Genomic DNA, 22,566 nt, shown 5'->3' on the forward strand with positions numbered 1-22,566 from the left:
CGTCAAGGCCGTGCATTAGTACCACAAATAGTGCCAGATGACACAAACTGCTCACTGTGTAAAAGGGTACTAAACACTTAAATTAAATGCATGTGATATACTACCTCTGTTCTTTACCCTAATCTGGTGCTGTTGCTGCTGCTGCTTTTTTTTTTTTTTTTTTAATATGGAACATGTCATCCTTACCCAGGGGCCATGCTAATATTCTCTGTGTCATTCCAATTTTAGTAAATGTGGTATCTATAAGAGCATCTAATTGGGGTCTTATTTTTTTTAAGTTTATTTATTTGTTTTTGAGAGAGAGCATGAGCATGCAGGGCAGAGAGAGAGAGAGACAGAGAATCTCAAGCAGGCTTCTTGCTGCCAGCGTAGAGCCTGACCTGATGGTTGAACTCACATACCCTAAGATCATGACCTGAGTTGAAATCAAGAGTCTAACGTTCAACCAACTGAGCCACCCAGGCACCCCATAATCTGAGTCTTCTAATACATATTTGTAGAGTTCATGGTAGTCACTCTTTCTTCTACATCCCATTAAGGGTAGGCCAAAGAGAAATTCTTACTAAGGGACTCTTATTATTCCTAGTTCTATTTTACTCATATTTTCTTAAAGACTTAAAGAAAGTTCAAGTGCAGAAATTTCTCTTAAGAATATGGTGGGGGGCAATGAAAGAGAAAGTTTTGGATACTGGATTATTTAAAGTATAATTTAGATCTTTTTTTTTCCTTTCATGGAATTGTGAATTTTTGTGTTTTAAAAAATCAACTAAAATTCTGATGTGAAAATATTTTAAAATTAAAAATGTAAAATTTTGTTTCTAACTTAAAACTTTTTAATTTTAAATTTTATTTTTTTTTAAAGTTTTATCTATTTATTTTGAGAGAGACAGGGAGCAAGAGGGGGAGGGGCAGAGAGAGAGGGGGACAGAGGATCCAAAATCGGGCTTTGTGCTGACCGCAGAGAGCCCATGCAGGGCTCGAACTCACCAAGCCTAAGTCAGACCCTTAACTGACTGAGCCACCCAGGAGCCCCTGTTTTTAATTTTTAAATAAATGCAATCTTTAATAAAACACTAAACATTTTAGAAAGTGAATATATCTGTATATATATCTGTGTGTGTGTATATATACATGTATACATATATGCACACATACATATATATACGTATATCCATATATCCATATATGTATATGTATGTATGCATGTGTGAAATGTGCTCCTCCTTTGGCCTAGCTGGAAAATCACCGACTTAGAAAAACATAAATATACGCTAGCTTTAAGTATTAGAAGTGAAAGTTATGGAATCTAAATGTATATGTAGTATCACTTTGAGTGCAAAAAGTTTTATTTTTGCTAATACTGGAAGGGGAAGTACCCGACCCAGGGTGAACGGTAGATTTCCGACGACTAGAAACAGTAGGACGACACTCTTCGGGGCTGAATGAAAGCGCCTGCGCTAAGACTCAGTTGGCGCCCGCCCTCCTGCTTTTTCTCCAGCCGCCCTTTCCATTTTTTTTCGCGCTTTAGCCACCCGGGAAGGCCCGCCCAAGCGTGGCTGGGCTTCGATTGGCTCCTTTGAAAGTCTACGGGCTATCTGATTGGTGGGCCCCGGACCCTTTAGCGCGGTGAGTTTGAAACAGCTTGCACTTAACTCCAAAGCTGGCTCTTGGAAGTTGAGGTGAGAGCGACGCTGACGTGGTAGCTGCTGCCGCTTTCGTCGTGGGATAATAAGCCGGGTAGAGTTGCTGAGGTCAGGGTCATGCCTACGGGGTGTCTGCTCGGCGGGGGTCGGCTCGGAGGCCCCCGAGAAGGAGTGTTGAGGAACCGGGTGGTATTAGGAGGCCGGGCTGGGCAGCGGGGGTCTGCGCGGGGCCAGGCCGGGCCTGTGGAGACTAGGCCGGGCCTCCACTCGGCCCCGGGCCTGGCCCCGGCTTTCCAGGAAGGTTCGCGGGAGCCCAGACCCAGCGGACGTACACCGGGGAGGGCTGGGGCTGCCCTGGCCTCGGAGTTGCAGTCAGGGGTCGCGGTCGGCTGTTCCGGAAAAATGCCGCCGACCTGGCTGAGGAGGCTTTCGGGTCTTGGTTGAAGCCAAACCCTTGCATTGGTTCGACGTCGCGGAGTGCCAGGCTCCGTCTTAGGCCCTGCGGCTCCGGCCTGTCCCCTGTGCGCCCTGCTCTAGCCTTCGGGGGCGGAAGGCCAGACGGCTCCGGGGCCAGATACCCACGCCGGTTCCCAAACCCAGGCCGTCCCGGAACACCGAACTAACCTGTGGGCCTTCTCGGGCTTGCCTCCGTACCCAGGGCCCTTGTGCACCCAAGGCGTTTAAAAACACTTGGCCGAGGCTTAGAGCCAGAGGGGATTTGGATATTTTTCGTTTTAATTTTATGCTTGGTGGCTGTTACGTACAGTGCAAATTGGAAAGCTAAGAAATGCGTAGAGATAGATACAAATATGTATGTATTAGTATTTTTATTTAATACTAGAGTTGGTCATGTGCACGTCCCGCTTCCTTTAAAGACCTGGAGGTCTCTGGCTAGGAGATGAAGCCATTGGCATTTTACGTCCTGCTGCTAGTACGCAGCCCCAGGAGACATTCAAAAGGCATTTTAAAGTGACATCCTTTATTTTAAACTGTTACAAACAGGAAAATGGAGGGAGGGTAATTAAACCCAACTTTGAAATTGAAGTTTTAGCCATTTGTTCAAAGAGACCTCAAAGTCTTATTGTTCATTAGGCATATTAAATCTGGATATTGTAAAAAAAGGCAATTATCCTAATTATTGCTATTTTGTAACATTAAAATAAAAAGTATTTAATTTTTAATTAAGTTTAATTTAATGATAATTTAATATCATGACAATGTAGTGCAATTTTTTGTTCATTTAAAAAGATTTGTCTCTACCTCTGGGATAATTTTGCAGATGAATGTGAGAAATAGAACTTAAGTGTCACTCAGAGTCACCTTTACATATATGATCTTATCAGTGAGGAGAGGAGTGTGTTAAGAAATCAAGGGAATTATGATTTGGGCTTCTGAAGTTATGTTTCATCAGCAAACTTCTCAGCTGTGGACGTTTTGAGTGTCTTGTCAGCATTTTAGCAGACATTAAAACAGTCTTGCTAATGGGTGAGCAGTATGGCCACATTAGCTCCCTACTGGTGTCTTTTTTTTTTTTTTTTTTTTAAGATTTTTAAGTAATCTCTGCACCCTGTGTGTGTGTGTGTGTGTGTGTGTGTGCGTGTGAGTGAAATGTGCTCTTTCCAACATGAGACTGGAACTCACAACCCTGAGATTAAGAATTGTACACTCTTCTGACTGAGCCAGCTGTGCGTCCTGCTACTTGTGTCTTTAAAAACTGTTTCTTGGGGCGCCTGGGTGGCTCAGTTGGTTAAGTATCCGACTTTGGCTCAGGTTATGATCTAGCGGTTGGTGAGTTCAAGCCCTTTGTGGGGCTCTGTGCTGACAGCTCAGAGCCTGGAGCCTACTTTGGATTCTGTGTCTCCCCTCTCTCTCTGCCCCTCTTCCACTCATGCTCTCTCTCTGTCTCTCAAAAACTGAATAAATGTTAAAAAAAAAAAAAATGTTTCTTTTGAATTCTCTTCAAAAAAATATGAAGCGATACAAATTCAGTCAAATATTATTTAAGGAAATGTTTGGGTGTATAACTAACACACATTGGTGCTTCTTAGAAGTGTTATGTAAAGAGAACATACTTTTGTTTTTTGTTTGGGTGTATAGATAAGTTTGTGTCTAAATTTGCATGTTAATTTGTTTGGAAGAAGCAAATACTACACTGGTTAAGATACACAAATACTTCTGATGTTTTAAGAGCCAAGAAAGGTGGGAAAATCTTAATTGCAGAAGTCCTTTCCTTTATAAGTGTTTTGGTTTTTTTAATGTTTATTTATTTTTGAGAGTGAGAGCACACAGGCAAATATGTGTGGGAGGGGCAGAGAGAGAGGGAGACAGAATCCCAAGCAGGCTCTTTGCTGTCAGCAAGCACTGAAACTGCCCTGGGGCTCAACTCAGTAACCGAGATATGACCTGAGCCGAAGTTGGACACTTAACCGACTGAGCAACCCAGGTGCCCCTGTAAGTGTTGTTTTAACGTAACTAATATTAATGGGAAATTAATACTGTACTAGAGACTGTGGAAAATGCTTTACACATTGTATCTCATTACAAACTTTAAACCACCTTTGGAGTTATAGTGGCAGGTGATCATGTGATCAAATTAGTTTTTCCTCTCATTCTAGGATCTACCGTATCTACGATTAACTATGGAAGACTATACCAAAATAGAGAAAATCGGAGAAGGTGAGTGTTTTTAATACCCAAGTTTTAAAAAAGGATTTTGTAATGCTTATAACATCTGTGACATAAAGACATGTAAATATTAAAATCAAATCTTTATGGTATCCTGTGCTAATGTGTATTAATTATATGTTCTTTACATGGTAACTTAAACACAAAAATGTTCATATCCAAGAGAACTGAAATTATTCTGATATGATTACCTGGCAACCCTCTTCCCCCCAGTTATCTTAAATATGAAACACTTAAAGCAGTATTTGTAATTTGAGAAGACTGTTGATAATTCGTATGTGTGTTGGGAAAGGTTAGGGCAGTAGAATTAGGTTTAACAGTGTACTTTTAATCTCCTACAATTGTTTTTAAGGTAAATATTTTTACCTAAACTTTCTAAGCTGCTACAATAGGCTATTAAGCCAATTTAAATAAGTTTTCTATATAGTTTCCCAGAATTAAATGATCTGTCTTGTTTACATGTTTAAGCAATTCTAAACCAATAGCTCTTATGTATAATTATTCATTCCCTTTCTGTAGTACTTTCATTAAAGTTTTTAAAGAATGTTTATATGGCATAAGTGATGGGTAAAAATATCCCTTTGCCTTTTTCCCCCCAACATAAAATCTAACTTTCTTTTATTTTTTTTTTAATTTTTAAAGTTTATTTATTTATTTTTGAGAGAGAAGGATAGAGAACATGTGAGTGAGGGAGAGGCATGAGGGAGAGAGAATCCCAAACAGGCTCTGCTCGGCCAGCATCAAAGCCCTATGCAGGCTTGAACCCATAAACCCTGAGATCATGACCTGAGCTAAAATCAAGAGTCAGATGCTTAACTGACTGAGCCATTCAGGCACCCCAAGAGCATCTAAGTTTCTATATAAAAGTCTTGGTATTAACATTCTAAACTCTATAGGAATAAATGGTACAACTTATACTATTAGAGCCTAATTTATGTAGGGTTTGTTTTTTGTTTTTTTAATTTTTTTTTATTTTTGAGAGCATGAGCAGGGGAGGGGTAGAAAGAGGGAGAGAGAATCCCAAGCAGGCTCTGCTCTGGTACAACTCGGGGCTCAATTCCAGGAACCGTGAGAAAATGCACAACCTGAGCTGAATCAAAGGTCAGATGCTCAACTGACATAGGCACCCCTATGTATGTAGATTCTGTTTCAGGGATGTTTCTGACTAGTGTATTGTTAGTGTTCTCCAAAACTATACTTGTACAAGGAGTACTACTAAAAAGCCAAGGGCAGAATACTAAAAAGAATTTGGTAAGATACTAATGATATGTTTGGGTGGTGGTTGGGTTAGAAATCGATTCTTGTTCTTAACTTACAAATGTTAGATGATTTTTTAAAAAAATCACTTAGATACTTTATTAACACCTGGTCAACTAAGCTAGTCTTGTTTCTGAGTTAAAAATAGGTTTGATTAACAGACTTAATGTTTTCTGCTTTGAGTTTTTCTTAAGTCTTAGAGAATTTAATGAGTTCTGATTTTTAGTTTGGAATAAAAAGAAACATTCTTTTTGTGTAAATGTGTTTTTCTTTGAAACTCTGGAACTCCTAACATGCAAGAGACTGCAGATTTGACTCTTGAGGAAGGTACTGTAATTGCTACTACAAATAGTGGTTCAGAGCATAATCTGAAATGTAGTCTATTTACTGGAGTTACAAGCCTCCCCAATTCTTCTACATGATACCTCCTCATATGCCTTGTTCTTTGACCTCTGGACCTTTGGCAATGGCAATTCTTTCAATTTGTTTTCCTTAATATCCTTTTTCTTTGCTACACTGTAAGTAAGCTTTGTGAGGTTTGGGATTTTGTCTTGTTCACAGCTGTTTGAACAGTGCCTGGCAGTAGTGTCCAGCACTATTGGATGTAGTCAAATATTTGATAATAACATCAGTTTCCCTTAGTGTTTTTTCCTGTTTCTTCTTCTGGCTTGTATTGTTTTGACTACTCCAGTGCCTGGCAGTTTTAGATTATGTGGTGGACATTTTTTTTTTTCTTAAATTTTTTTTTCTAATGTTTATTTATTTTTCAGAGAGACAGAGACAGAATGTGAGTGGGTTAGGGGAAGAGAGAGAGGGAGACACAGAGTCTGACGCAGGCTCCAGGCTCTGAGCTGTCAGCACAGAGCCCGATGTGGGGCTTGAACTCAACGAGCTGTGAGATCATGACCTGAGCTGAAGTTGGACGCTCAACTAACTGAGCCACCCTGGCACCCCTTTGGTGGACATTGTTTTTGAAAAAATAAATTGTACAAATAATTTAAGGCCTAGACGATATCTTTCACACAGTATTTTCTTTTGCTTTTTGCCAGATACCTGGTCAAATTTTAACATTATAGTACTGATTTGAAAAGTTAAATTTCTTTCCCTCAACTTTTTATTTTATTTCCAAACATACAGAGAAGTTGAAAGATAAATGTAATGAACCTGTAATACATTTTACCAAGATGTTAGTTTTGTCACATTTACTTTATTATCTGTGTTTTAGCATATTGTTTTTCTGTTGACCAGTGTAAAGTAAGTTGTAGTGGTGTGCTTTACTTTTTATTTTTTTTAATTTAAATCCAAGTTCGTTAACATAGTGTAATAATAATTTGAGGAATAGAATTTACTGATTCATCACTTACATTTAACACCCTCTGTTCATCCCAATAAGTGTCTTCCTTAATGCCCCTCACCCCTTTAGCCCTTCTCCCACCCAACTCCACCAGCAACCCTCAGTTTGTTCTCTGTATTTAAGAGTCTCTTGAGATTTGCCCCCCTCTCTGTTTTTGTCTTATTTTTTCTTTCCTTCCCTTATGTTCATCTGCTTTGTATCTTAAATTCTACATGAGTGAAATCCTGATATTTGTCTTTGACTGACTTCACTTAGTATAATATACTCTAGTTCCATCCACATTGTTGCAAATGGCAATCTTTCATTCTTTCTCATTGCCGAATAATATTTCGTTGTACATATGTATACCACATCTTCTTTATCCATTCGTCAGTCGATGGACATTTGGGTTGTTTTCATACTTTGGCTATTGTTGATAGTGCTGCTATAAACATTGGGGTGCATGTGCCCCTTCAAATCAACATTTTTGTATCCTTTGGATGAATACCAAGTAGCACAATTGCTGGGTTGAGGGGTAGTTCTATTTTTGACTTTTGAGGAACCTCCATACTGTTTTCCAGGGTGGCTGCAGATATGTCTTACTTCTAATACTTCTACATGTATCTTCTGAAGATCTAGTCAGTGTTCTGCATTTCATTTAGTGATTGATATCTCCTTAATCTTTTCTAACTTAGAATAGTTCCCCTACCTTTTCTATCTTGACACGTTGAGTTTTTTTTTATTAAATTTTTTTTTTATGTTTTATTTATTTTTGACAGAGAGAGAGAGACAGAGCATGAGCGGGGGAGGGTCAGAGAGAGAGGGAGACACAGAATCCGAAGCAGGCTCCAGGCTCTGAGCTGTCAGCACAGAGCCCCACGCGGGGCTTGAACTCACAGACCGCTAGATGATGACCTTAGCCGAAGTCGGATGCTCAACCGACTGAGCCACCCAGGCGCCCTGATACTTTGAGTTTTTGACAACCTGATTCATTTCTTAAATATAGACTTTTCTTATTTCAGTTATTACAAAGACATTTTCTGGTTTATTCTAAATTACAAAGATCTGAGTGTTGTCACTTTAGTTTTTGAACTCTATCATGAGAAAACATCTTTTTGGATCATGGTAGCTATATCCATGATGTGGGACCTAACTTGGCCTTTATTCACTCAATAAACATGTGTTAAATAAAGGTTTTGTGCTTAGCATTTAGAGTCTCCGTAACTTTGACTATAACATTTTTAAAAATTTAGTAATGTTTAATTCATTTCAGAGTACATACCATGCATGCATCTTATAAATAATTTTTGGTAATTGCCTAGTAGAATCATTCTGGTCTGTTTAACTAGAGCTCTGTACCAGTAGTTATGAGGGGTAATGGCTCAAAAAGAGAAAGAAGAGAACCATAGAGCACTTGTGATTTCTAAAATTAGGTAAATACTAAGTGTTGGCTATAAGTTAATTAATTGTTATGAGTAAATTTTAGACCTCGAGGAGGTTGTACACTTGAAGGAAAGAAAGAATATTAGGGGGGAAAAATTTAGTCCTGAATTTACCATTAACTGCTTGTACTATATTTATGCAAGTGATGATTTTTCCCGAGTCTGCTTTCACAGTGTGCCAGGTGATTGTGCTTCTGACTTAACTACTTTTGTGTTTTTTGATGCAAGTATGATTTATACCCAAAAAATGGACAGATTTTAAGTGTACAGAAAGTTACCAATTTTTAAAGATGGTTGTAAAGATCCATAAAATTGAGGTTTTTAAAATCTGGAATGACTTTGGTTGTCCAAGAGTCACAGTTAATCCAGATTTAATCAAAATAATGTGAAATGGCTCTTTAGTCAAATTCTGTGTTTAAAATGACACCAGTATTTAGGAAGACCCACTATTGTATAGAATTAAAAAAACTTTTTTTTTGGATGTTTATTTTTGAAAGAGACAGCATGAGTGGGGGAGGGGCACGTACACACACACACACACACACACACACACACACACACAGAATCTGAAGCAGGCTTCAGGCTCTGAGCCATCAGCACAGAGCCTGACATGGGGCTTGAACTCACGAACCATGAGATCATGACCTGAGCCTAAGTCAGTTAACTGAACCACCCAGGCACCCCTAGAATTTCTCTTTAAAACAAAATTAGGGGATCCTGGCTGGCTCACTTGGTAAAGTATGCAACTTTGGATCTCAGGGTTATGAGTTCAGGCCCTATGTTGGGTGTTGAGATTACTCAAAAATAAAATCTTAAAACAAAATTAGAACAAAGTTTATATAACATCAGTTTGCCACTCACCAAACCATCTCTAATAATCTAATTAAGCCAGTAGATAATTTGATAGTAGTTCTTAGCCTTTTTAAAAACATTGCTACCTTTGGAGAAACTGGTAAAAACTATAATAGATCTCTTTAGAAAAATGTACTCTAATCACTTTTGAAGTTATACTGATGTTACAGAAGAATAAGGTATTCAGTAAAATTTTATGTATAGTCAAGCAGTTCAGGATCTCCCTAAATTTTCCAATTCCAGTTTAAAGATTGTATTTATTTAAGATTTTATTTATTTATTTTACTTTGAAAAATTTTTTTTAATGTTTATTTTTGAGAGACAGCATGAGCAGGGAAGGGGCAGAAAGAGTAGGTGACACAGAATCCAAAACAAGCTCCAGGTTCTGAGCTGTCAGCACAGACCTCAACTTGGGGCTTGGACTCGCAAACTGCGAGATCATGACCTGTGCCAAAATCGAATCCCTAACTGAGCCACCCAGGTGCCCCTGTTTATTTTAATTTTAAGTAGGCTTCACGCCCATCATGGGGCTTATCCTCATGACCCTGAGATCAAGAGTCACATGTTTCACCTACTGAACCAGGCACCCCTCCCACTCCGGTTTTAAAACGCACTAAATCTGGGGACTAAATGTGTCCTGTATATGAACTTTTTAAATCAACTAATCTGCCTCCCTTAATATTGCCACTTCTGTCCTCTGTATCCACCCTTCTCCTGCCCAAGATCCCGTATATTGACATTGTTACTCCTTATCTGAAGCCTATATATCCAAATCAGTGTTCTTGTTAACTTCAGAATGGGTGGGAGGCTTTCCTACTATATAGTAGATATTGTGAACTTTAATAGATTTTATAAATATATATTTTGTAATGTTTGTTTATCTTTGAGAGACTAAAAGCATGAGCAGTGGAAGGGCAGAGAGAGCGGGAGACAGAGGATCTGAAGCAGGCCCTGTGCTGATAGCAGAGAGCTTGATGCTGGGCTTGAACTCATGAACCTTGAGATTATGACCTGAGCCAAAGTCAGATGCTTAAACCGACTAAGCCACCCAGGTGCTCCATATTTAATAAATATTTAATAAAATATTTTAGCCCCATTCTTTTTTAGATAAGGGTTGAGTATGTATTTGATATGCATAAAGCAGTCTATACAAAGTTTTCTGAAAGTGTCACAGTGACTCCTGTTAATAATTCCTCAGCCCAAATCCTCACCCTGTATTTTATGCCTGCTTTATTGTTAGATTGGATATTTGAAAAGAGATAAATTTCGATCTGCAAAGGATCCGTTTTCTTCTCTAAAATGTGCTGGGAAATTACTTGTTATTTAAATGTATGGGAAAATTGTGATGACTACATGAACTTTATTTCTAAACTATAGATGTGATAGGTTGTAGTTACCCGCAATTTCTTTTTGGAAGTGATGAGAGTATCATCATGAGTATACTTCCTAGCTGGTCACAGTAGACATTTCTATCACATGACATTTTACAAGATGAGTCATTTTGTAAAATGTTAGTTTGTGGAGGGTGTCGTATAGTAGACATTTACTTTGTCTATTTCAGGTACCTATGGAGTTGTGTATAAGGGTAGACACAAAACTACAGGTCAAGTGGTAGCCATGAAGAAAATCAGACTAGAAAGTGAAGAGGAAGGGGTTCCTAGTACCGCAATTCGGGAAATTTCTCTATTAAAAGAACTTCGTCATCCAAATATAGTCAGGTATGGTATATTTGAATTTAAACCATTTTCCGCATACTATTTCAAGTGTGAATTTCAACGTAGAAATTTTTACATTTGTTTAATATCTGGTCTAATTGCTGAGCAGAAGAGAACCCTACTATTTTTGTTAATTGGGGGTGCCAGGCATAGGTAAATGGGCTGTTAAAACAGGAGCAGGGTGATAAGAGATTAGTATTGGGAGCTGAAAACTCAAGGTAAACCAGCCAAGGGAGAAAAAAGTCCTTTTTCACAGACCTTTATCACCTATACCAGTCTGAGCTTTGGTCCTTGAAGACCTCTTAATCAGAGTCCTAAGACAGGTAGTTCTGTCAGATGAAAAAGAAAAGTGTTTTTCTTTCTTTTAACTATTTGGATTGGTATTGGCGGGGAGGGAGGGTGTTTCCTAACAGGCCAAGTTACGGTTAAATTGCATTTTTCTGGGGTTGGAGATAATGAGCAACTGTTAAGGTTCCTAATAAATTTTAAAATTTATTTCTGTAATTCACTTCAGTGAAAAAACAAACTCTGAGCAACAAGTAGTCAACCTAGAAATGTTCTTTTGTAATAGAAGTGGTTTGACAGTTAGTACCTTCTGTATAATGTTACTTAATTTTCAGTTGCTGCCCTGAGAGTCCTTTCTCAAATTCTAGTTTAGAACTAAGGTTTTCATTACTAGGGAAGCTACCATCTCTTCTTTCCCAAAACAGTATGTACTTTTTGTTGTTACAGAAAATTTCTTAAAGCTTCACTTTCTGTGATAGCCACTGTTAAGTTTATGGAAGCTTTATTTTGTGAGAGGTCAAAAATGTTTCGTAGATATTTTTTTCCATATAATTGTTTTGTTCTTCAGTCTTCAAGATGTGCTTATGCAAGATTCCAGGTTATATCTCATCTTTGAATTCCTTTCCATGGATCTCAAGAAATACTTAGATTCCATCCCTCCTGGTCAGTTCATGGAATCTTCACTTGTTAAGGTAAAAAGCTTACTTAAGTTTATTAGTATTTATCCATTGTGAGTGTAAAGTGTCTATTCTGTAGAAGTTCCTGTGTTTTGGGGGAATATCCTTGGAAAGAGTGTTAGGAAATAGAACTAGGAAGATTTTTTTTCCACAGTCTATAGGTTAGATTGTTACCCCTTTTATTACTAGATACTGCTTCTAGTTGTAGAGTGAAAAGTTGTGCCTGAGACAACAAAACCAGTAGGTATGTATTCCATTGTTGGAAGCTAGGATGTTTTGGTCTTTATTTGAGGGTCAGATATGTGTGAAACAATGTAACAAAAGCTTGGGGTAAGGTAATGATGGCAAGTGGTTTTATTTTATTCTGGTTTTGAATGTTTTGGTTAATTTACAATAGACATTTCTATATTATAAATGTATAATTTCTAAATTATAAATGTATAATTTTTTTAAAAGCACTGAAGTGTATATGTGGATATGTCTTATCTTTACACTAACTCTACCAAACCACTTCTCAGAGGTAGGTACCCATTGTTAGTTTTTTAATAGTCTTATAGACACTTGCATGTCAACTTTGTGTACATACATACGCTGTTTTACAAAACTGTAAAACCCTTTTTCTGTGAAACATTCAACATATAGCCTTGCCTGTTTACCTAAATGTTTGATCTGATTATTTAAACCAGTTCCATACTAATAAACATTGAAATTGTTTTCCAGCTTGGTGATTCATGCTCTTAGGAACAATGCTGCAGTGAATCCTTATGTATATTGATCTTCATTTGCAATTTTATAGGATAAGTTCTTATAACTTGAATCAATGAGTTGAAGATGTTTATTTACATTTAAAATCATGATAGTGCCTGTTGCCCTCCAAAGACTTGTAGCAGTTTACTCATTGTGGTGGGTAACAGTTACTGTTTTAGTACCTAGCTTTATCAATCTTTTAAATATTTTATCAGTCCATCATGTGAAAAAGGCAAATATTTTGTATCTCATTTAATAATTTTTCATTTTTTAGCCTTTTTATAAACATCTTCATTGATGTTTCTGTTAGGATATTTTTTCACTGGTCTCTAAGGTCCTTTTTTGCTAACATGTTGATAATACTCCCTTTATTCCTTTTTTCTTTTGTTGTTTTGACTTGTTAATGGCATATACCATTAATAATTTTTATCATATATTTAACAGTCTTATACATAACTTTTGGACTTTAGCTTATATGTCTTTCAAACATCGTGTATGCTAGAACAATACTTGACAATATTTTTTAGTAGGTTGCCACACCTCCCTTTTGTTTGTGTTAAACTGTGTGGATGGATCAAAGTTTTATTTTGGTATAAAGAACTAGGGATCTTAATGGTTAGCCATTTGTTCCAACAGTTGATTTTATGTATTATTTTATAATTTTGAACTTTATAAGTCAATATTGTTACTATGTATACTTCAGATTTCTGTAATATTCATGTTGCTTCAAATGACAATTACGTTGTCTTGGCAACACCTGTCTTGTATAATACTTTTCTCTGAACTAATAAATAGCATGTTATAATAATTGTCTCTATTTAAATATATAATCATAATATCCTGTTTGTTATTTCTTTTGGAATCTGTGACCAGGGTTTCTAAAGAGGAAATGAATATGTAATAAGAAATAGAGATGGACAAATCTTAATAAAATTAGAGTTGCTATAAGTATATAGATAAAAGTTTACAAAACTTTCTATACAGAAAACTAATTAGGACTTAAGAATAAGAGATGAAAAAAGAATGAGAGATGAAAAATAGTAGAAGACTAAATGAGTTCATATGGATGTGTCCATAAGGTGAATATCTTAGCATATCAGTGGGCTTCTCTCCCCAAATGCTGCTTGCTAGTCTCAAATGGCCTGAAAGCTTTTGTGGCAGTTAAATTGTTTACCTGCATTATAATTTCTTATATCTTTGAAACAAACCCACCAAGATTATTTAGAAAATTATTGTGTGGTACAGTTAAGTTTCTAACTTATGTTTCCTTCTTCCAGAGTTACTTGTACCAAATTCTACAAGGGATTGTGTTTTGCCACTCCAGAAGAGTTTTGCACAGAGACTTAAAACCTCAAAATCTATTGATTGATGACAAAGGAACAATTAAATTGGCTGATTTTGGCCTCGCCAGAGCTTTTGGAATACCTATTAGAGTATATACACATGAGGTATGTAGAATAGTGGTTTTTGTGTTTTAGAGTATGTGTGATTGCTGGATTGTTTTCTGTATTTGTTTTTTAAGTCAAGAAAGAAATAATAAAGGTTTCCATTGTGCAGGATTAATTTATTGCCTCTCAGCTCCAAACTCACCCTTCACTGCATGTTATGTGAAAATCTAACTCAGACCTTTAAATATTATTTCTTTGCCAGTAGGTGTGATGTCAGTGGATGGTGTTGGAGAGGCACTGCAGGAGGAAGGGGTTATCCTTGCTACAGTTCTAGAAATTATTATTTCTTATTAGTCAGTCTCTTTATTCTAACCCTCTCTTAGTTTAGAATCTTTCTTAGTAAATTTTACCCATGCAAATCGCCTGTGTGTTTTTTGTCTCCTGCTTGGATCCTCTGGTACACAAATTGGTTAAAAGACAGGTTTTTTTTACCTAAGGGTTACTGTTTCAGGTACATTTAGAAGCTACTATAACGGTTTTCAGTGTTAATACAGATGACATGGCATTTCATTTGTTATTTCTGGAGAGAAAGGGAATATTGAATTGTATAATAGAGAGCTTCTGGAAAACTGTCTTCTGTGGGGTTGTCTATCCCTGAGCCCAAAGACTATCTTCAAATCAAAACTTAGAACAGTGTTCATTTGGTTAGATGTCTTGGCTTCTTTTTATCATCCCTTTTTATTATTTTTCCCATAGCTGTATAAATAAAGATTATTTGGTTCCCATTGGCTTAAACAGATGCTTAAGTTAGAGATGATATTTTTGCCGTGACAAATTATAGATAGTAAAATAATAGATTACCCCTAGACCACTGTTATTTGACTTATGTTTTTATTTTTTTAAGTTTATTTTGAGAGAAAGCACAAGCAAGTGCTGGTGGAGTAGGGGCAGAGAGAGGGAGAGAATTCCAAGCAGGCTCCATACCGGGCTTGAGCTCATGCATAAACTGAGATCATGACCTGAGCAGAAATCAAGAGTTAGACGTTTAGCTGACTGAGCCACCCAGGAGTCCCTGACTTAACATTGGTAGCATGTAAGCAGTATTCATTCATTTGTACGGTGCCACACTGAATTTATTATCAATTGCCTTTTTGGTTTTTTTGAAAAGTGAATGCTATCTTGACTTTTTTTTTATCCTTTTCCTCTAATGATTTGAAAAGCAAGAAAAGAGTTGGTATGTTTGTATAGTGTTTTTTAACCTAATGAATAGAACTTAGGAATGAAATATTTATCTTCCATTTAGTATATTGTGTATAGTTAATTGACTTTCAAACAATATTATCAGAGGAATTAATGGAACTTTCTAAAGGATAGTCCTACTGAAATATAAATGTTTATATTTAGGTATTTAATGCATTTTTTAAATTTAATATTTAATTAAATTTTTTTAATGTATTTATTTAAAGGTATTTTTATTCAGTGTAAAAATTTGCTTTGTAATAGGTAGTGACACTCTGGTATAGATCTCCAGAAGTACTGCTGGGGTCAGCTCGCTACTCAACTCCAGTTGACATTTGGAGTATAGGCACTATATTTGCAGAATTAGCAACTAAGAAACCACTTTTCCATGGGGATTCAGAAATTGATCAACTCTTCAGAATTTTCAGGTATTTTTGCCTTATATTTAAGCTTTTAAGAAGTTTTCAGATGAAATAATAATAAGGCAACATGTATAACAATAAGATTATATGTATGCTTTAATAATTTTTTTGTTTTTCTCTGGCTTTTAGAGCTTTGGGCACCCCCAATAATGAAGTGTGGCCAGAAGTGGAATCTTTACAGGACTATAAGAATACATTTCCCAAGTGGAAACCAGGAAGTCTGGCATCCCATGTCAAAAACTTGGATGAAAATGGCTTGGATCTGCTCTCGGTAAGAAGACCCTTTATACTGATTTCAACATTATTGATTCTGAATGTACTCAATTCCTTTCTTTTACCTGGGAAATAGAAAGCCAATATATATTGTGCTAGGCACATAGCTATTATGACTGTTAATGTTTATTATGTTACTAGCTTCATTTTAGATACCAAGAAACATTAGTGGTTTTGAGAGGAGGATTCAGCATTAGATGTTATTTGTTTGTTTTTTTAATCTTACATAGCGAAGATGCTCTGTGAAGGCAAGGCCAGGGTTAGTACACCTTTATTTAAGTTGCTGGTGTGTAATGGCCCTCCCTTCTAACTTTTTGTCCCGGTGTGTACTACTTTTTAGTTTATCCGAGACATAGGTTTTTCCTTATTGCTTGATATTTTTAGTTATTAAAGCCATTTACTGCATGAACTCTCATTTCTTACTTTGTGCCTTATTTCTACATCAGAAAGGTTAGGAGGAATAATGTAATTCTTATAAATCCATGGGGCATGTCTGACTTTTCATTTCACCTCAGGTCATGACCCCAGGATCCTTGGGATCAAGTCCCTCATAGGGCTCTGCACTGAGCATGGAGCCTGCTTGAGATTATCTCTTTCCCTCTGTTCCTTTTCCCTGCTCTCTCTCTCTCTCTCTCAGTCTCTCTCTCAAAAAAAAAAAAAAAAAAAGTATTAACAAACTATAAAAAAAAAATTGCATTTACTACTACATTGCCACTCTCAACTAATAGTTGTTTTCTTTAAAAATAGGGCCAAAAAAATCTATTAGGATAAAAAAGAAATTGTCCTAGGCCTGCTTTAGGAAAATTGTTTTTTAGAACAGTATTTAAATATTGAGCTTTTCTCTCAACAATAGCCAAATTATGGAAAGAGCCTAAATGTCCATCAACTGATGAATGGATAAAGAAATTGTGGTTTATATACACAATGGAGTACTACGTGGCAATGAGAAAGAATGAAATATGGCCCTTTGTAGCAACGTGGATGGAGCTGGAGAGTGTTATACTAAGTGAAATAAGCCATACAGAGAAAGACAGATACCACATGTTTTCACTCTTATGTGGATCCTGAGAAACTTAACAGGAACCCATGGGGGAGGGGAAGGAAAAAAATAAAAGGTTAGAGTGGGAGAGAGCCAAAGCATGAGACTCTTAAAAACTGAGAACAAACTGAGGGCTGATGGGGGGGTGCGAGGGAGGGGAGGGTGGGTGATGGGTATTGAAGAGGGCATCTTTTTGGGATGAGCACTGGGTGTTGTATGGAAACCAATTTGACAATAAATTTCATATATTTAAAAAAAATAAAAATAAAAAATAACAAAAAAAATATTGAGCTTTTATTTGTTTATTTTTTTAAAAGTTTATTTATTTTGAGAGAGAGTGCACGTGGCGGGGGGGGGGGGGGGCGGGCAGAGAGAGAATCCCAAGCAGGCTCTGCACTGTCAGTGCAAAGCCCTACCCAGGGCTTGATCTTATAAACCTTGAGATCATGACCTGAGCTGAAATCAAGAGTCAGGCGCTTAGCTGACTGAGCCACTCAAGCGCCTCTAAATATCGAACTTCTGTTTATTTTTTTTTAAGTACATTTAGTTTGAGAGAGACAGCACAAGTGAGGGAGGGTCAGAGAGAAGGGAGGGAGCAAGAATCCCAAGCAGGCCCTGCACCAGTGGTGCAGAACTCCACAGAGCCCGACACAGAGCTTGAACCCACAAACTGTAGTACAGACCCCTACACGGAGCTCATACCCACGAGCTGTGAGATCATGACCTGAGCTGAAGTCAGACACTTAACTAACTGAGCCACCCAGATGCCCCCTAAATCTTAAGCTTTTAGATGGAACTAATTTTTATGAATCTTGGCTAATGTAATATTGTGATATTATCCTGTAAATCTTCTAATTGGTCTTTGGGCTCCTTTCAGAATTTATAAATCATTATGCCTCTAAATTCAGCTCAGATTTCCAAATTGCTTACAGTGAAATCCCAAGTCCTTTACCTGTCATTCAGATATTTTATGTATCAATATTATTGATTTGACTTAGAAGGCCTTTCAGATCTGTCTTTTTAGCTTCTGTAATTCTTGAACACAAAGAATTTCACTTCAGTCAATGAAACTCAAATACTGTAAATCATGATTCCTTAGTCTAGCTAGTATTGACATCTTGGACTGGATCATTTTTTGTTAATGGGATCGGTCCTGTACACTCTAAGATATTTAACAACATTCCAGTCCTTTGCCCTATACCTGCCTGTAGCATGTTCCTCTCAGTTGTGACAACTGCCAAATGCCAGACATTGCCAAATGTTCACTGAGGGGCAGAATCTCACCCAGATGAGAACCACTACTGTAAAACATCAGACTTGGTTTCACATTTAAGCTTTACCACTGCTTAGCTTTATGAATTGCTGGGACAAGCCGCTTAACCTCTGAGCCTCAGTGTCCTCATTGTAAAATGGGACCAATACTTACCTTTGTTGTGAGGATTGTGTAACACGGTATGTGTCAAGCACTTAATATAGTGCTAAATATGTAATAGCAGCTCAAAGGGTAACTAGATAGTAAAAGTATGTCTGGTTTGCTTATTGATTTGATTTTCTTTAAGATTAATGTTTCTTAAAGATGAAATTTAAGATCAGCATTAAACTTTATGCAGTCTTTTCTGGTTATGTGTAAATTAAGTTTAGTACTAGATTGACCATCATTCATTTAGTCTCTCATTTTAACTATGTTTATAACACATTGTGCTCTGGTTTTGTTTTTATTTGGAACTTGATGGAAGCTACATTAGAAACCACTATAGCTAATTGCCACCATTTCAAGAATGTTGTAAATAACTCAGATGGCCATTTAATTCTCAAAGTAAATATAGTTAACTAGATATCTTTCTTAAATTTATGTCCTGGTTTTAAAACTATCTCTATCTCACTAAGAATGCTTGTGTCTTAAAGCATAATTTATAGCAGAAAGAGGTTATTGAGGTATCTACGATTTAAGGAATAAGAGCTAGAGGGTGAAGTATGGAGGATTGAGACATTTATGTGGTATGGTACTGAACTAATGGAAATGTTCATGTAGTAGTAATTTTTATTAAAATTATTAGCTTATGGCTTATTGGTAGAAAAATTAAAGCTTTATTTTTTTATGGTTCATTTCTTAAATCAAAACCTTTTTTCTTTTTTATCTTCCCGCCCCCCCCTCCAGAAAATGTTGGTCTATGATCCTGCCAAACGAATTTCTGGCAAAATGGCACTGAATCATCCATATTTTAATGATTTGGACAATCAGATTAAGAAGATGTAGCTTTCTAAGCATTTCCACGTATCAAAAACAGATAGTTATATTTTTACTGTTAACTTTGTCTATTTTTTGTTTTGTGTTTTTCTTTCTTTGTCGTAAACTTAAGCTGTACTTCATCTTCTGATTTCAAAACTGTAACTTAAAAATGTAAATATTGTTCTATATGAATTTAAATATAATAATTCTGTATATGTTTATAGATCTCACTGTAACAACTATATGTTACCATAATAAAAGTATAAATCTAGTACTGATGTCAGGAATTGGAAAAATTTTGAGTTAGCTTAAATCATCTCAAATCTTTAGAGTCTGGTTTTCCTGTAGTTGGAACCACCAAAATTTAGGAAAGTGTGCTAAGTTCAAAGTTCATAAAGCTTTGAAGTGTTTTTATGCTCTGTTTAAATTTTTGTCTGTTTCTTGCCAAGTGGTAACCGTACAACCTGCCTAAAGATGAGTATTTTTCTGCTGTTATTTCAATTTGTGACCTAAATGTTCAAGCATTCAGAATGAGAAAACTATTGAGATTTGAGAAATGATGCTAAATTTATAGAGGTTTTCAGTAACCTATAAAACTAACATTAGAGCATGCCAAAGTTTGCTAGGTTTTACAGTCAAAGATCAAGGGCTGCTCACAGCAGGGAAGAACAGTTTAGAAAATTTATGAACTAGCCTATTTTTAGGTAGGTTACGAAAGCTGTTTGTCTAAGTGAATTCTTATGCCTTGGTCAGAGGTAATAACTAGACAAAGGAGCTGCTCATCTTGGCTTTCAAGTCTGACTTACAGTCAGTCTGCAGTAAGAGAGTGCAGAACCTAGGGATGGAAGTCATTTGGGGTCACATTGTTAAGAGTTAAGATTTCACGGTGGGAATTTGGTAAATGAAAGGTCACACAAAAGATTTAATTAAGATGCTGAAATGACATCCCCTTAGGCTTGAGTTTTCTTACTTATAAAGTGAAGTGTTGAACTGCATCAGTTTTTCAAATTGTGGATTGCAACTCTATAGTAGTTCACAACTTTCCCTCCTCGCCATGTAGAATAGAAACTCAGCCCATCTTATGAGTAAATATTTCTTGGTACTTCTGTCTCAGTAATGTCTAGATACATAAGGGTTACAAATGGTTGGGGCTTTGTGGATTTCGTAGAAGCAGCAGGCAACCTCACTGATGCATGGAGTCTAATTGTTTGAAAAGTCAATAAGTCATCAATTTAGAACCTACATTGTGAACCAGGGAAACGAGATGGTAGAACAGTGTGTGTGATCAATTGCTATAGTGAGTGTCCTACTTTTTTGTGTAGGGCTGTGTAAAGTGTTTATGTCAGCTTCAGTAGCTGGGTGAAAGCTACTGAATTGGGTCCTCCCTCATCTCATAAATATTTTAAATTGGCTTGTGCTCTTTTGCTTCTGATTAATTTTAAAATGGAACATGTCTCTAGGTCAGTAGTTCTTAAGTCTGTTGTACACTAGAAACACCTGAGACTAATTCTAGTCCTACTCTTGAGCAGTTCTGAAGTTGAAAACTGGGAAATGTATCCCAGGAAACTTTGTTCAGAAGTTCCCCAGGCTGATTCTCATGCAGCCCGTTACCATCAGTTAGTGGTGAGTTTAATGACATCTAGTTTTCATTGTCTTAAAACTTCATGGCATTATGTAGTATCTTTAACTTGTTCTATTTCTGTTTCAGTCTATACTTTTTCATGACGGACAGGAGATAGCTATATATTTTGTCACCAATGTAAGACTTCCATATACTTGAGCATAGCACTGTGACAATTGCCCTATGTTAGCATTGTCCGTAGTCTTTGCCGTAGGGTTTTTTTTTTTTTTTAAGTTTAAATATACAAGCAATAATGATGCAGAGATTAATACATAATGTACAATAAAATCTTGGTAATTTACATGGGGACATGGCATATATATAAATTGTTTTTTTAAAAAATGGAATTTGACCCTAAACCTTCCATTGTCTTTGTGGAGAAAAGTGAATGGTATAAAGATTCCAGGCTTTAGAGCCAGAGAGATTAGGGCTTGCCATTTCTGTGTCCTTGAACAAGTCACCCAGTGTCTCTGAGTCTGTTAACTCATACAGTGGAGATCATAGGATTTATTATTTATGTAAATATATGTAATATATTTATATAACTATATAAATAGGATTGTAGGGTGGTTGTCAGGATAGAGATAGGGTTGCCAAGCATCCTGCATATATAGGACATGTCCATTTTTGCCTGTATATTGCCGTGTCCATTTAGGATGCCCTGAATGTCTTTTTTTCAATCTATTACAAAAAACTGGGCAGTTCTGTTTTTCTGCCACAGTAACTGGTGCTTAAATCCATTAAAAAGCAACCCTAGATGGGAGAGTGTATAGGTGAAGTTCTAGCACATGGTAATTTCTTCGCACTCTTAGCAGTTTTTTTTCATGTTCCCTCTATTGTTTTCTCCTTTACTAAAGTGCAAGTCCAGTGAGGGCAGCGGCCATGTCTTACCCTTTCGTTGTCCAGCTCTTGGTCTAGTACTTGAAGCATTAGACACGATTCTTTAAGTTTGCCTAAAGGTGGTGGTACCTCACCTTCGGTAATTGAACATGTGAGCAGGCACTGTGCTTTACATATGTTCCTTTCTTCATGGCAACCTTGGAACGGGCATTGATGTTACAGATGATAAAACTAAGATCTGAGAACCTGCCGAAGTAACCTTCCAGGGGTCAGAAGCCTAGTAAATGCCAGAGCAAGGAAGGATCTGGGGCTTTTGACTTCCCCTGTTCTCTTTGCATGGCCTCATGTTGGTTCCCAAGATCAATCCATAACGAATGTATTTAGTTTCAAAAGCTTAAGAGGAAAGAATTGCAGAAGGTAGGCAAATAACTAAAGCCAAGGCAGCCCAGATGCCAAGGAGCACCAAGCTCACGGTTGTCAAAAACAATACCGCAGGCTTGCAGATCACTCATTAACAGATTATCAGAAACCTCTATCTCAAGATTGAAAGGACCAAGGTCACCAAAGTAAGGTTCAGTTTTAAGTCCAGTCCATTCTCCTATTTTTGGTAGCAATACCCTCTTTTATTAGGGGAGCCCCACTACTGCCTGTGGTCCTACTGGGGTTCTTAATTCTGGCTCTCCATTCTGTTCTTAAGGATGACCCGGATGCAATCAGTTACAGTATACAATACCACAGTAGCAGTAATTGGTTCAAGGACTGGGCAAATGAACTAAGACACATCAGGATCCTTTTTTGCTATAGGAACCTTGAGAGAATGAAGCCCTCTTTCCGCTGATATTGTCAACCTGGGAGAACATGACTGGGAGCCTGAGCCA

The 22,566-nt window shown here is 37.0% G+C and overlaps 1 protein-coding gene and 1 non-coding gene across 5 annotated transcripts; one reads left to right on the forward strand and one right to left on the reverse strand.

Moving 5' to 3' along the window:
* Nucleotides 1-145: 145 nt before the first annotated feature.
* LOC122232220 lies at nucleotides 146-252 on the reverse strand. The gene has a single exon (XR_006209564.1). It is a non-coding gene; the product is annotated as a U6 spliceosomal RNA (small nuclear RNA).
* A 1,378-nt stretch (nucleotides 253-1,630) lies between these two features.
* Nucleotides 1,631-21,100, forward strand: CDK1 (cyclin dependent kinase 1). Of its 4 annotated transcripts, none has more exons than XM_007095796.3 (8): nucleotides 1,631-1,679; nucleotides 4,259-4,319; nucleotides 10,774-10,930; nucleotides 11,781-11,904; nucleotides 13,914-14,084; nucleotides 15,528-15,691; nucleotides 15,815-15,956; nucleotides 19,156-21,100. In XM_007095796.3, exons 2-8 carry the CDS (start codon nucleotides 4,283-4,285, stop codon nucleotides 19,252-19,254), a joined length of 894 nt encoding a protein of 297 aa, XP_007095858.1. In that variant the 5' UTR covers nucleotides 1,631-1,679; nucleotides 4,259-4,282; the 3' UTR covers nucleotides 19,255-21,100. The 4 variants fall into 4 exon arrangements, 3 of the variants coding, with proteins under 3 accessions (XP_007095858.1, XP_007095857.1, XP_015399159.1); XM_007095795.3 differs by having other exon boundaries at nucleotides 1,646-1,751; nucleotides 19,156-21,099; XM_015543673.2 differs by lacking the exon at nucleotides 1,631-1,679 and adding an exon at nucleotides 1,686-1,737.
* The last annotated feature ends 1,466 nt before the right edge of the window (nucleotides 21,101-22,566 follow it).

The sequence above is a fragment of the Panthera tigris genome, chromosome D2 (genome assembly GCF_018350195.1).
Source record: "Panthera tigris isolate Pti1 chromosome D2, P.tigris_Pti1_mat1.1, whole genome shotgun sequence".
Classification (NCBI taxonomy): domain Eukaryota; kingdom Metazoa; phylum Chordata; class Mammalia; order Carnivora; family Felidae; genus Panthera; species Panthera tigris.

Excerpts from the sequence above, each read along its gene's own strand:
- CDK1 (XM_007095796.3), top strand. The coding sequence starts at position 4,283 with ATGGAAGACTATACCAAAATAGAGAAAATCGGAGAAG. Across the intron at positions 10,931-11,780 it reads CGTCATCCAAATATAGTCAG|TCTTCAAGATGTGCTTATGC; the intron begins GTATGGTATATT and ends TTTGTTCTTCAG. Across the intron at positions 11,905-13,913 it reads TGGAATCTTCACTTGTTAAG|AGTTACTTGTACCAAATTCT; the intron begins GTAAAAAGCTTA and ends TCCTTCTTCCAG.